Source organism: Oryzias latipes, chromosome 2 (assembly GCF_053564925.1).
Source record: "Oryzias latipes strain Hd-rR chromosome 2, Olatipes_Hd-rR_3.1".
Classification (NCBI taxonomy): domain Eukaryota; kingdom Metazoa; phylum Chordata; class Actinopteri; order Beloniformes; family Adrianichthyidae; genus Oryzias; species Oryzias latipes.
Window position 1 is genome coordinate 39810328 of NC_136238.1, and position 13181 is coordinate 39823508.

General features: G+C 43.0%; 2 protein-coding genes across 5 annotated transcripts in view; one reads left to right on the forward strand and one right to left on the reverse strand.

The window, feature by feature from the left end:
* The window catches only part of mbd5 (methyl-CpG binding domain protein 5), a 32986-nt gene extending 28348 nt beyond the window's left edge, over nt 1-4638 (reverse strand). For both annotated transcript variants that reach the window (XM_011481374.4, XM_011481371.4), the window contains exon 1: nt 4518-4638. The gene's annotated coding sequence lies outside the window, so the exon portion shown is untranslated. The remainder of the gene's footprint in view (nt 1-4517) is intronic.
* Nucleotides 4639-8952: 4314 nt separating this feature from the next.
* Nucleotides 8953-12789, forward strand: orc4 (origin recognition complex, subunit 4). Of its 3 annotated transcripts, none has more exons than XM_023964089.2 (14): nt 8953-9075; nt 9736-9798; nt 9884-9960; nt 10112-10202; nt 10276-10351; nt 10434-10519; nt 10602-10650; nt 10731-10882; nt 10954-11127; nt 11878-11964; nt 12029-12137; nt 12205-12300; nt 12372-12439; nt 12520-12789. In XM_023964089.2, exons 2-14 carry the CDS (start codon nt 9742-9744, stop codon nt 12697-12699), a joined length of 1302 nt encoding a protein of 433 aa, XP_023819857.1. In that variant the 5' UTR covers nt 8953-9075; nt 9736-9741; the 3' UTR covers nt 12700-12789. The 3 variants fall into 3 exon arrangements, with proteins under 3 accessions (XP_023819857.1, XP_023819861.1, XP_023819868.1); XM_023964093.2 differs by having other exon boundaries at nt 8968-9081; XM_023964100.2 differs by lacking the exon at nt 8953-9075 and adding an exon at nt 9100-9184.
* The last annotated feature ends 392 nt before the right edge of the window (nt 12790-13181 follow it).

Here is a 13181-nt window from a genome sequence, read left to right on the forward strand (position 1 = left end):
TCAAACGGAAAAACCAAACAGCTATTATTTTTTGGAATTAATGTATTCATGAAATATTTATCAACACTTGTTAATGGAACGGTTAATTTCCAACATTTATTTAAATCTATTTCATTAGAAATCAAACAAAGTTTTCACGCTGATAGGAAGACGGGCGACGAGGTTCCAAATATATTCCTTCTTTTAAACACGCTACTGATTTTTAGGTATTAGATTTTAGGCTCATATTTTTTACAAATTTAGCTCATATTTAATCCAAGAAGCTTAAATATAAACGTTAAACCTGGCTTTTGCAGCATAAAAGGATATTTTGATCATCTGATCATCATGACAACATCATACCGAACGTCGTTGTGAACTTTGTGAAATTCCTGTCCTCTGGGAGAACCGCTGTCCTTAACCTGTCACCGTGAAACTGCAGCAAGCAGAAATGTCCTTAAAAACCAAAAACCGACCAAAGAGGCGGTGATGAAGCAGACAGTGATGTCTGCTGGGGGGGAAAAAATGACAGTTGAGAGCGCCTAAAGCCGGATTGGTCTCAACAAACAGCAAAATGGGATCGATTGTCTTAAAACTGCAAACGAATCGCTGTGCTTTTTAAGGTGACATTTTTAGACAAAAGACAGAAACTCCAATGCCAAAATAAGAGGCAGACCCATCAGAAAAATTCAAATTAACAAGAATTGAAGGCCTCTGAATTTTATAGCATCCTCACATCATTAAAGAGGCGTAAAATTTGATGTTTCATTTGTCGGATACACACAAAAAAAAACATTCAGCTGCCAATTATCACCTTAGGAATCAGGTAAAAAGCAGCAAAAACTGACTATTAAAACAAAAAAAAAGGTTTTTCAGTCAAAGACTAAAATATGGACGCCGGCAGTAGGGTTGTGCCGATGGATGATACCATCGTGATGGCTGACTGGCATCACGATGGAGAGACACCATCGTGATGCCACGCCCCCGCCACGCTGCGAGTTGACACCATAAGCCACGGTTACATGTGCAAAATATCTTGATCGCATCAATGGTCGGATGTACATGGGCCCAGAAATACTTCTTCAGAATATAACAAACATTCACATGGTTACACTTTCGGTCAGAATAAATTATTTGGGCATGCGCAGTAGTGTTTGAAATACCGGAAAAAGTAAATGAGTCCCACTAAGAGATGATCTTCTAAACGTGCTTTTATTATTGTTATGGTTCTTATGGAGCGCCGGTTCGCTCATCATTTTAATTTTAATCCGTCTGGTCAGTGCTTTGTCTGTTGAAGAACGGAGCTGGACGAAGCCAGGGTTAGGAGAAGGCTACCACGGGCTAACAACATTACCCTTGGATGAACATAAAATCCATGCGGGACTGAACGACATTTCTGCTTTGAAAAGCTCACACACCGCCCCAAAGCCGCTGCCCGGACACACACTTTTACCGGGAGACCCGGTTCTCCTGAGTTCGGTAGCTCGTTCGCCTAGAGCTGCGGGACGGATCGCAGTCCGAAGTCTCCCACACATAGCGCACACGTAACAAAGCATCCTTCCTTCCCCTCAAACACAAAGTCCGTCTGCTCTGCTCAGAGACACGGTCGCTCGGTCCACAGGTCCACTCGACTAATCAAGTGCAGGAGTGGACTACCCCTGGGAAATAAAATAAATGAAGTAAAATGATAATTATATAATAACGAAAAATAAAAAAATATTACACCCCCCACCCCCGCCCCACCCCGCGCAATGATATCATCGTCCATCCCGATGGTTTACTGCAAACATCGTCAACTGCCAATTTAAGGGACATTGCCCAACACTAGCCGGCAGCGTACGAAGAGTCTGAAGATGAAGATGGGCCGAAAGCAGAAGCAGGGGGGGGGTTTACGAACAAGTTCATGAGAAAAGATTCACTGCGTATAGTCGGAAAATTAACAGTTTTGATGAATGAATTAACACAACAAAAATTGACTGTACCAATTTCGACAGACGAAGATCAAACAACAAAATTCATCAGGTATCGTTTTGTCTGAAATGAACAATTTCAATGAATGAGTTTACGCAAAAAATTTTTAAAAAAAAATCTTCAACAATTGTCTAAAATTACCGGATTCACGGAAGACGATACTGCAACTAAATTCATAAACTATTGTCCAAAATCAACTATTTCAACAAACAAGTAAAAAAATTCACTGGTTAAATATCTAAAATTAACAAGTTCCCCAATTGACTTTACGCAACAAGATTCAAAGTATCGTCTGAAATTGTGACGATTCCAACGATTCTCCAAAATTTAACATTTCAACAAACAAGTTTATGCAAGAAACACAGATTGTCTGAAATTATTGATTTCCAACGAACAAGTGTATGCAACAAAGTTTATGGATCATCTGAAATGAACAATTTCAATGAAGAAGTTAAAACAATAAAATTCCCAGATTATTTTCTGAGAGGAATGACTTTAACAAAATGGTTTACGCTAAAATGGATTATCATCTGAAAGTGACGATTTCACAGATGATTGTCTAACATTATTCATTTCAACGAACAAATTGATGCAACAGAGTTCGTGAATCGTCATAAATGACCAATTTCAACGAAAGAGTTTACGCAAGAAAAATCAGTATATTCTCTTAAAACAACGATTTCAATGAAGAACTTTACGCAAGACTCAGATTTTTGGAGATTACAAATGTTAACGAACAAATGTACGCAACATAGCTCACAGATTGTTTGAAATTAACAATTTCAGCAAAGGAGTTTACATCCAAAAATGTACTGATTGTCTGAAATTAGTTATCGTCTAAAATCGTGATTGTCACCGTTTGTCTAAAATTAGCGATTTTAATGAACAAGTTTACGCAAGAATTAGAGATTATTGGATATTATTGATTTCTAACAAACAAATTCAGGCTGCAAAGTTCATGGACTGTCTGAAATGAACAATTTCAACAAAAGAGTTTACGCAACAAAAATTTAGAGTATCATCTGAAATTAATGATTCCTATAAGACTTTTACGAAAAAATAACAGATCATCATCTGAACTTGACAAAAATCAATGAAAGAAAAATCACAGATTGTTGTCTAAAATGATTGCCAACAAATTCAGGCAACAAAGTTCACGGATCGTCTGATTTGCAATTTCAACACAAGAGTTAACGCAAAAATTACTAACATGAAATCCGTCAATTAATCAAAACAAAGTGGCTTGAGATGACGCCGATTCTTCACCTCACATATAGGAGATGGTTTGTTTTTCTGCTTCTAACTGCAATTTAAACCTTTGTTATGCTGCTTTCAAGTATTTTTACATGACGAACTGCCTCAACTTGCATTAAAAAGGGCGTTTACTTGGTTTCAAACGAATGGAAATGCGTGGATTTTGCTCGAAAACGGAATGAAAACACAGACGGGTGAGTCACTTTCCTCCATCCGAGCGCAGACGCGGGGATTCGGAAGCATCTACGGGACCGTCACGTGCGCGCACACCGCATCGGATGCAAAGCAGCAGCAGCAGCAGCAGCAGCATCCCTCATCGTAAATGGTCAGAACCGCAGCACACGCAACCCGGCTGCTCGGCGGGGCAACTCTCCCCCCACTCCACCCCCACCCCGCGAGCGCGGCGGCATCAGAACTGCAGCCGTGCAGCACTTCCAGGTTCGGGCTCCGTCCCCGGGCTGCGGACGTCCCGCAGCCGCCGTCACAGGGTTGACAGCTAACACCAGCAGCTAGCGCGGCGTTCTGCGCTCAGACCCGGAGGGGGCAGGTGGGGGAGGGGGGGGGGGGTCCTCGACGGACGCTTTTGTGCGGCACCAAAACAACCGGAGGTGTCAAAAGATAATAGCCAATTAGCCTGGCAGACGCTAGCCCCGTCAACACTCACGGCTGCCGTGACCGTAACGTGAGCCGAGGCGGGCGCGCGGGTCAGGCTCGGCGGGGGAGGAGTGTCGGCCTCTGGGGGGGGGAAGGCGGCGGGTCGTCTGTCCCGGCCGAGCCGCTCTTCGGTGCAGCGCTGCCCGCGTCTGCTGGGCTAGATGGGGGGTTAGCGAGCGTCAGCTGTCTGGCTAGCTAGCTAGCTAGCCTGCTACTAGCTTGTTGTAACGAAAATGAATCGGACGGACAACTCGGCCGCGCGGGGGGAGGGGGGGGGGTCCTTCTCCCGAATCTTTAATTGGCGAACCGAAACCGGACTCGAACGCTTCAACGAGCCAGCAGCCCATATTCCGTCTCCCAATCTGCCGAGGTAAAAACAAGAAGGGCCCACGGTGGGTGTCGAACCCAAACCCCAGGCTAGGCCCGGGGCCAGGCCGAGTTAGCTTAGGTTAGCTTAGCATGCTAACTAAGAGCCGTGCAAACCCGTTGCGTTTGCAGAGGCAGACGCTTTTCAGCCGCCAAAGCTCCAGTCAAATGACACCGTGAAGCAGCCGTTAGGACCCGGACCGAACCGAGAACACGAACCGGGGCTGAAACGGGGAAGTTTGAGAGCGGAACGCCGCCTCCGCGCTAAAGAAAAATAGGAATAAGAAGCCTACCCATTAGTTCTGTGCCTCTGCTGGTTCTCCTACACTGGGATATTGGAAATGATGGAGAGCCGCACTGCGCATGCGGGCCAGGAGCAGCAAGCAGATGCGAGAGGTGATGCACGTTTCCTCCAGAGCGCGCAGTCGGGGGCGCGCATAGTGTAGAGAAAGCATTTAAAAAGCGTCCAAGAGAAAAATTACAACGTTTTATGAACGCAGAATAAGAGCAGTCATCTGATTACTAACATTTATTTACATTTGACAAACGACTAAACTTAAAATGAACGCAATTGATGAGCAAACGAGAAAGTTTGGGTGTTTTTTCTTTTTTTTTTCAATAAAGTTTTATCCAATAAAGATTTTTTAAATAAACTTTTGACATATTTTATAATAACTACTATATATACATATCATAGACCCGGCCCATTCATTTACGTCCATTATAATATATGTCATCATCATAACCCAAGGTGTAGGCTGTGCAAAGAAGCGCCTGAAACAATCCAGCACATAACTGCAGGGTGTAAGATGCTGGCAGGTAAAGCATACATGGAGCACCACAATCAAGTGGCTGAAATAATATGCAGAAACATGTGTGCAGAATATGAACTGGAAACCCCAAGGTCAAAATGGGAAACACCTCCGAAGGTGGTAGAGAATGAGAGGGCAAATATCCTGTGGGACTTCCAGATCCAGACTGATAGGATGGTAATGGCGAACCAACCAGACATTGTAGTGGTGGATAAAGAACAGAGGAAAGCCGTTGTGGTGGATGTGGCAGTGCCAAGCGATGGGAACATCAGGAAGAAGGAACATGAGAAACTGGAGAAATACCAGGGACTCAGAGAAGAACTGGAGAAAGCCTGGAAAGTGAAGGTGACAGTGGTGCCTGTGGTAATTGGAGCACTCGGGGCAGTAACCCCCAAGCTGGAGGAGTGGCTACAACAGATACATGGAAAGACTTCAGACCTCTCAGTCCAGAAAAGCGCAGTGCTAGGAACAGCTAAGATACTGCGCAGGACCCTCAAGCTCAATTCCTGAGCACTACTTTAAAGTTTTTTAGTTGTTAGGAATTAGGCTGGGAATTCTACGGAGACCCTAAAGGGACACTGAAGAGAAAAAAAAATCCAAATAATAAAAAAAAATATTTAAAAATCGAAAAACAAAAATCTTATCCCTGTCATTTTTTTTAAACTTTGATTTCTTTTTTATTATTGTGTTCTTTTTACTATGAGAAAAAAATTAAAGTAATTACAAAATCACTATTATTTTTTTTTCTTTAATTTTCTTTCCTTCTTCAGTGTCCCTATAGGGCAGGGGTCGGGAACCTTTTTGGCCAAGAGAGCCATAAACGCCACATATTTTGAAATGTAATTTCGAAAGAGCCATACAATAATGTAGTGTCCCTTTCCCACACTGAGGCACGGAGACTTAACCTCTTTTAAGGTTCTTTATTCGGGTTACTGCAGACCACAACAAACGCCGAACAATTAATTCAGCAACTCCTGAATCTCTCCCGCCGAGACGAGACGAGAGCGCGTCTCCCAACTTTATATTCCCCTGCTCCCGCTGCAGCCCTCCCCTTTCCCTTATTCGGCCCATAGCTGAACCCCATTGGTCCAAACTACCTAACAACAGGCTGAGCGACAGAACTGAGAGCCAATCAGCTCTCTGCTTGATGCGGTCAATGAACTCCAGAACTTTTAACGCGGCCCAACAGCCATCCAACTCAGTCCGCGACAATATGTTTAAAACTAAAATACAAGTGAATGTGTGCATTTGATGTAATTTCAACATTTTTAAAGTACAATAAGTCTGTGGATTCTTTTTAATACCATTGTTATGCTGTTTCTAATAAATGATGAGTATTTCTCGTGGTAGTTTTGCTGATGGTCTAGTCTGGTTTACGTGGTGAGTTTCTGCTTCATGCAGGCGTTGAGACTTTAAACGTGATCTTAGGTTGGTATGAATGTTTTGTAGATGTGAGACAGACTGCTCACATGCGGACCTGGAGCCAAACACACACTCACACGCTGCAGTGAGTGACAGGCAGTGGGTTTTACCTATTTACAATCCCTGCGCGATTCACCTGCTGTCCCCACAACCCCCCACCCCCACCCTCTGCTAGAATTTCTTGAATTGGTTTCATAATGAAACAAATAAGTAATTCAAGAACATTTTTTTTACACGTGTATTTTCTTTATAAAAACAAGAAACCATTGACATTAACACATAAACAAACATTCATAAAAGCATCCAAAAATTGTAATTTTATTTAAATGGGATGATTTTGACAACGTTGCATGTAAGCATTTATAATAATATGATGTGTTGATGAATAGTTAATGAAAAAGTGTTTTTTTCAATGCTATAAATCAGCTCAGCTGCAGGTTTTTTTCCCCTCCTGCAGCTTCTTCCTCTCTAGACGGATGACAGAAGCACCGTAAAGCCTCACATGTCTGCGCTCGCACTCGTCTGGTCCCATTACTGTAAAATACGGCGTGGACGCCTGGCTGTGCTTTTGCTGGCGGACACGCCTCAGCTTTGACCTTCAGAGCGGCGTGGTCCTCACATCACTCAGTCTTGATGCCCTTTTTTTTTGTTGCTATCTTTCATCCTTGTTTTTATTTTTTCTTTAACCGCACACGCTGAAGATGTTGAGGATGAGGGGAAGTCAGAGCTTTTCAGCTCACATTCACCTAAAGGCCGTGTCACACAGCCAACACGTACATTTTGTGCATATTGCATGGATGAAGCTTTTGCATTGGAATATGGAGTTTTCATTGGAAGTGGTCGCTTGAACACGCGTTGCTGAGGGCGGTGTGAACGTAGCTTAAAGCTACGGTCAGTCAAAGCGTTCAAAAACGTGCTGAACGCGAGTTCTAGAATGTGCGTTTAGCCGACGGTGTTCGCACTGGACGCCGTCCATACGTCACGACCAAATAAGAGTCCCTGGTTGGCCAAAGTTGGACCCACTTTAACTTGCAACATGCGTTCAAGTTTAGCATGTCCAGCACAAAAATGGTCGTAAAGACTTGCGTAGCTACACAGAAACCCGAAACGTGCATCGACACACATTTACGTAGAGTTTTTATCGGAAGTGGCCTCTTGAATGCAAATTGCCGAGGGAGGTGTGGCGAGTGTAAAAAAGAAAAAGAAAAGGCTAAACGTGATTTCTTGAACACGCGTTTAGTCCACAATGTTCACAATGGACTAGCGAGAAGGGGCTTCTGTTGACTAGCGCCTTACCACCACCTACAGTTGAAAGAGGCTTAGCGCGAAATGACGAATTGGTCATTTAGCCCATGGTTGTAGAAATTTGCGCATCTCTATGTAAATGGGAACGTTTTAAACTTGGAAGTCCGAAATACGTGTTTATACACTTTTATTTTTTTGGATGTGGTTACTTGAATGCAAGTTCTTAAACGTGCGTCTAGCCCACGGTTTTCACAATGGACAAGCAGGGAGGGATTCTTCCTCTACTTTTTTTTGTTCACTGTTTACTAGCGCATGTGCGCCATCTACAGTTGGTAGTGGGTTAGTGCAAAATGTTGAAGTGGTGCGAATCTTGGGAATTCTTTTTTGTTTTTTTTCTAGCACAGCTCTATTCCGGTATGAAAGACTTTTCAACATGTTAATTCTTCCATGAATCAAAAGGGACGCCGTTTGTTCATCACAACCAGATCCGAGGGCCCCGATTGGTCAAAGTTTGACCCGCTTTAAGACACATTCAATGAACATTTCGTTAGTCGAGCCCAAAAATGGCCATAAAAACTTGCCTATTTATGTTTTGAACTTGGAGGCCTGTCACATGCATTTACACCTGTTTACATAGACTTTTTATTGGAAGTGGTCATATGAACGTAGACTGGTAGCTCAGAAGAATTCTACGGAGCTCCTAAAGGGACATTAAAGAAGAAAAGCATTAAGGTAAAAATAAAAAAGGTGGCAAAAAAAGCTAACTGGTTTTCTTTGATTTTTGTTCTTTTTTGTTACTTTGTTTTTTTCCCTAGTCATTAACAACAAAATTAAAATATTTAAACAAAATAAAGTAAATTTTTATGTTTTATAAATCTGTGTTTACATCGAGATAATCTCTTTTATTTGCATCATAAAGAAAAAATGAAAAATAGACCCCCCAAAATTATTATTTTTTTCCCAAACTTTTTTCTTAGTTTGGTAATAAAACCAATTAAAAAAAAAAAGAAATTGCACATTTCCAATGAAAATGAATCAGTAAAAGTCATCATGGGATTTAGATTAAATGTAATTTAAAAACGGACACAGCACTGAGAAAACTCACAAACCATGCTTCTGTTTGAAACAACATTATAATATTATTATTTATCAATTATTTACATATTTTAATGCCGTTTCTGATGTTTTAAAGCGTTTTACTAACCTTTATTTTAAAGAAAAAATATACTCATCCGCTTTCAGTCAATCACGAGTTTTCTTCCAGCCAATCAGAGACCGGAGATTCAGCCCATGCCGGAAGTAGTCATCTCGTGTGTCGCAAAAGTCGCGGGAAGATTCCGGGGGGCTACTGTTTGGTGTTTTCTGGAGCCGCGTGAGTGTAAACAACTTTTGTTTACTAAATGCAACTTTTTGTGCTCAACTTCTCAACATTTCGTGATCACGTGGGGGTGTTTTTTTCTTCAACGTGATGTTTCTTTTAGGTTCATCTCCAGCAGGATCACCGAATAGCCGAACTTCCGTTTTAAATGTGGTTACATTAAAATAATGTTTTCCCACGACGTATTTCTTACGTCTAGAAACGGAATGCGCTGTTTATATTTGATAAATAAAACTTTATTTACAATTCGGCTGACATTATAACCTCAGCAAATTCACTTAAAGGCTTCATTTTGACGGTTTAACATGTTCAAAGCCCAATCATTGGAATCAAATCAAACTTTATTTATAAAGCCCTTTTCATACAACAGCAACGCAACATGTTTTACAGTATCTACCCGGCACTAGGAACATCGGACTTCCTGTTTACATTTCTTTAAATATAGAAATTCCTTTTTTTGGGCGGGGTTTATATGTCTACAAACACAAAAGACTTCATTCTTGATACATAAAACTTTATTTACAATTCGGCTTCCAATGTGACGTCAGGTGGGATACTTAAAGGGATCATTTTAACGTTTTAACTTGTTTACTTCAAAGTCTGATCATTTGATTTAAATCAAACTTTATTAACAAAGCACTTTTTTCTCGTCAGGCCATCATGAGTAAGAGGAAAGGGAAAATCTCCCATCAGCCCCTGGGAGAATGCATCACACAGGCTTGTATCCCTTCCTTAAACCTTGAGTTTGCGTGGTAGTGACTTGGAACTTAATGAATTTGTTTGTGTTTTTATGAATTTCTAGGTTCAACGGATCTTGAGGGAGCGATACTGCCAGCAAAAACTAGCCAAAGGACTCGATGGAGTTGGAGCTCAACACAAGTGGGTTTTTATTTTTATTTTAGCTATGTGTCTGATTAAAGCAAAGACGACCCGCAGCTCTGTGACCCAGTTCAGGCTGACGGCGCCGACCTAGTTTGGTGCCCCACCCCCCATCGTTTGTCAAAGCTCACTTGAAGCTCCGCCCATACAGGCACCTGGAGGAGCTGCTGAGGCGCACCGCTGTCTACGGGGAGAGCAACTCGGTGCTGATCGTCGGGCCGAGGGGAGCGGGGAAAAGCTCGGTGAGGAGGCGGCGAGGGAGGGGTGCTGAGGGTGGGCAGTGCTGGTTGTCTGACGGCGTCTGCGTTTGCGCAGCTGCTGAGGAGCGTTCTGCAGGAGCTGCTGGAGGAGAAGGAGGTGCAGGAAAACCTTCTGCAGGTCCACCTTAACGGTAATTGCGACTTTGTGTCCTCCAAATCTGCCTGCTCCTCTAGTAATTTAGTAATTTTCTTTGTTTTTGTTTTTTGTTCCAGGCCTCCTACAGACCGACGACAGAATTGCACTTAAAGAAATAACCAGGCAGCTCCACCTGGAGAACGTCGTTGGAGAGAAAGTTTTCGTATGTTTTTCTTTTTAGTTTGGCGGCCATTTTTGCCTTAAATCGGATCCAAAAATGTTTTCTTTTTTTTTCCCCGTTTCAGGGAAGCTTCGCTGAGAATTTGGCTTTCCTGCTGGAAGCTCTGAAGAAAGGTTGGACGGGTTAAATTTAAGTGGATGACGGTGAAATCCGGTCCTCTCCAGCACTCTGGTTGTGTTTGTGGTTCCGTCAGGTGATCGCACCAGCAGCCGCCCCGTGTTGTTCGTCCTGGACGAGTTCGACCTGTTCGCCCACCACAAGAACCAAACGCTGCTCTACAACCTGTTTGACGTGTCGCAGTCCACCCAGGCGCCCGTCGCCGTGGTGGGACTCACCTGCAGGCTGGTGGGTCTCTTTTTTTTTACTTTTTCGTCAGGGAAGAGTAGCACCCCTTTGACGTCTTCCTGTCTTCTCAGGATGTCCTGGAGCTGCTAGAGAAGCGGGTGAAGTCCAGGTTTTCTCACCGACAGATCCACCTGCTGAGCGGCTTGACGTTCAGTCAGTACCTGGACCGAGTCCGGGCCCAGCTCAGCCTCTCCGATGATTTCTGCGACAGCAGGTTCGCTCAGGAGTGGAACGCCAGTGTAAAGGTAAACCAAGTGAAATGTTTCACTAGGTGATCAAGAATCTAACAATGTGTCATTTGATATTGTGTAGCAGGCAACAATAGTCGTTGCTATGGAAACTTTTCACACATATTTTAGGATAGAGATATGAAACGTGTCGTACTTGTTTATCAGCCCAAAACATGAAAGAAAGAAAAAATCTATGGTTGCTATGGACTTGATTCCTCTAGGGAGCCTGTGGAAACATGATCTGGTAAAATTCACTGATTTAGTTTGTTTTTTTGTCTTGCTTAATTTTGAGTGAGGATAAGTGTTCAAGACATTTGGCAGAAAAACTTAATTGCACCAAAGACCTCTGGTCGGTGCAACTATTTTTGATCTTTAGTTATGCGATCAATGTAAATCGGCTGATTTTGACTCAGGGGAAAAAGTTGCATATTGGTGCAAACATCATTTGCAAAGCTGCTTTTTCTCCGCATCACAATCCGTTTCCCAATTCCGTTAATTATGTGTTAATTGTGCTATTTTCATGTCACCGGCGACAGCTCCCACGTTAAAGGGTTCATGCTCGTGTCGAGCTGAATGCAACATTGTCTGACAAGCTTAAGTATTGGTTGCTATGGAAAGCATTGATATTTATTTAAGGATAGAGATATGAAACTTGTTTCACCTGGTCATCAGCCAGAGACGTAAAACATTTTCAATGGTTGCTATGGACTTGGTACCTCTGGAGACCTGATTTAGGACGACTAACATTTAGTTTTTCTTCCTTAGAATCTCATCGAGGACAAGTCTGTTCAGGACGTTTTGCAGAGACACTTTGACTGCAGCAAAGACTTTCGGTCGTTGCACGTGCTCCTGGTAAGGGATACGCCACTGTCCTTATATTAATTATTGTCAGTCGTTTATAACTCTAAAGTTACAGATGTTGTGTCTGAGCCGGGTCACCCTCGCCAAACCCACCATCAAAGCTTCAGACCTGCTGGATGCCAGCCGCCTCTGCCTCGCCGACTGCAAGACCAACATGCTGCACGGTAAAATCTGTCGACGTTTGTTGGTTACGTCAGTTTACCCGAGTCACGTCTAACGGCTGGCCTTTAGGTCTGTCCATTGTGGAGCTGTGCCTGATCATCGCCATGAAACACCTCAACGATGTTTACGAAGGAGAGCCCTTCAACCTGCAAATGGTCCATAACGGTACAGACTTTGACTCATTTTTCTCCAAACGTGCGACGACAGGACAGAACCCGGAGCGTTTGTGCTTTCAGAGTTCAAAAAGTTCCTGCAGCGCAAGTCCAACTCCATGTATAACTTCAGCCCGCCCGTCATCGTGAAGGTGAGACCTCTTCCAGCCGTCCAAAGGAATTTTAACTGTCCAGGTGTCACCCACTTCGGCCTTGTCCGCTTTGTCTGCAGGGGTTCGAGCACCTGCAGCAGCTGGAGCTCGTCCGGCCCGTCGACGGCTCGCCTAAAACCCAGAGGGAGTACCAGATGATGAGGCTCATGGTGGACCGCAGCCAGATCATGGAGGCGCTGCAGAAGTACCCACAATGCCCCACCGACATCAAGCAGTGGGCCCTGTCGGCTTTTGCCTAAACCCACAAAACACCTCAGAGGAAACTGTTGAATTCCATTGAAGAGTTTTTTTTTTTTTAATATATCTATTTAATAAAACGATAAAATATGGCCTTGTTTTATTTTTTTTATATCAACTTTAAAGTTCTGGATTTAGAATATATAAGTGAAGTTTTTCACAGCTAAATGCTGCCATCTAGTGGTAATCTGTGAAATCTCTTTAAAGAAAACCTCGAAACTTATTACGGCTTTAAACCAATTATGATCTTTAAGATCTAGACTAACCCTTGTGCTATCCTAGGCACTTTAACATTGGGAGTTGGGTCATCTAGACCCACTAGACAGTGCGCTGAATCTTTTTTCTTCAATGATTTGTGATCTTCACTGGTGTCCATGGATTACATGAAATCTTTCCACCTTTATCCTGGTAGGGAGAACACGGCAGTGTAAGGGTGGGGTCATCTGGACCCCATAAGATAGCACAAGGGCTATAAATACCATAA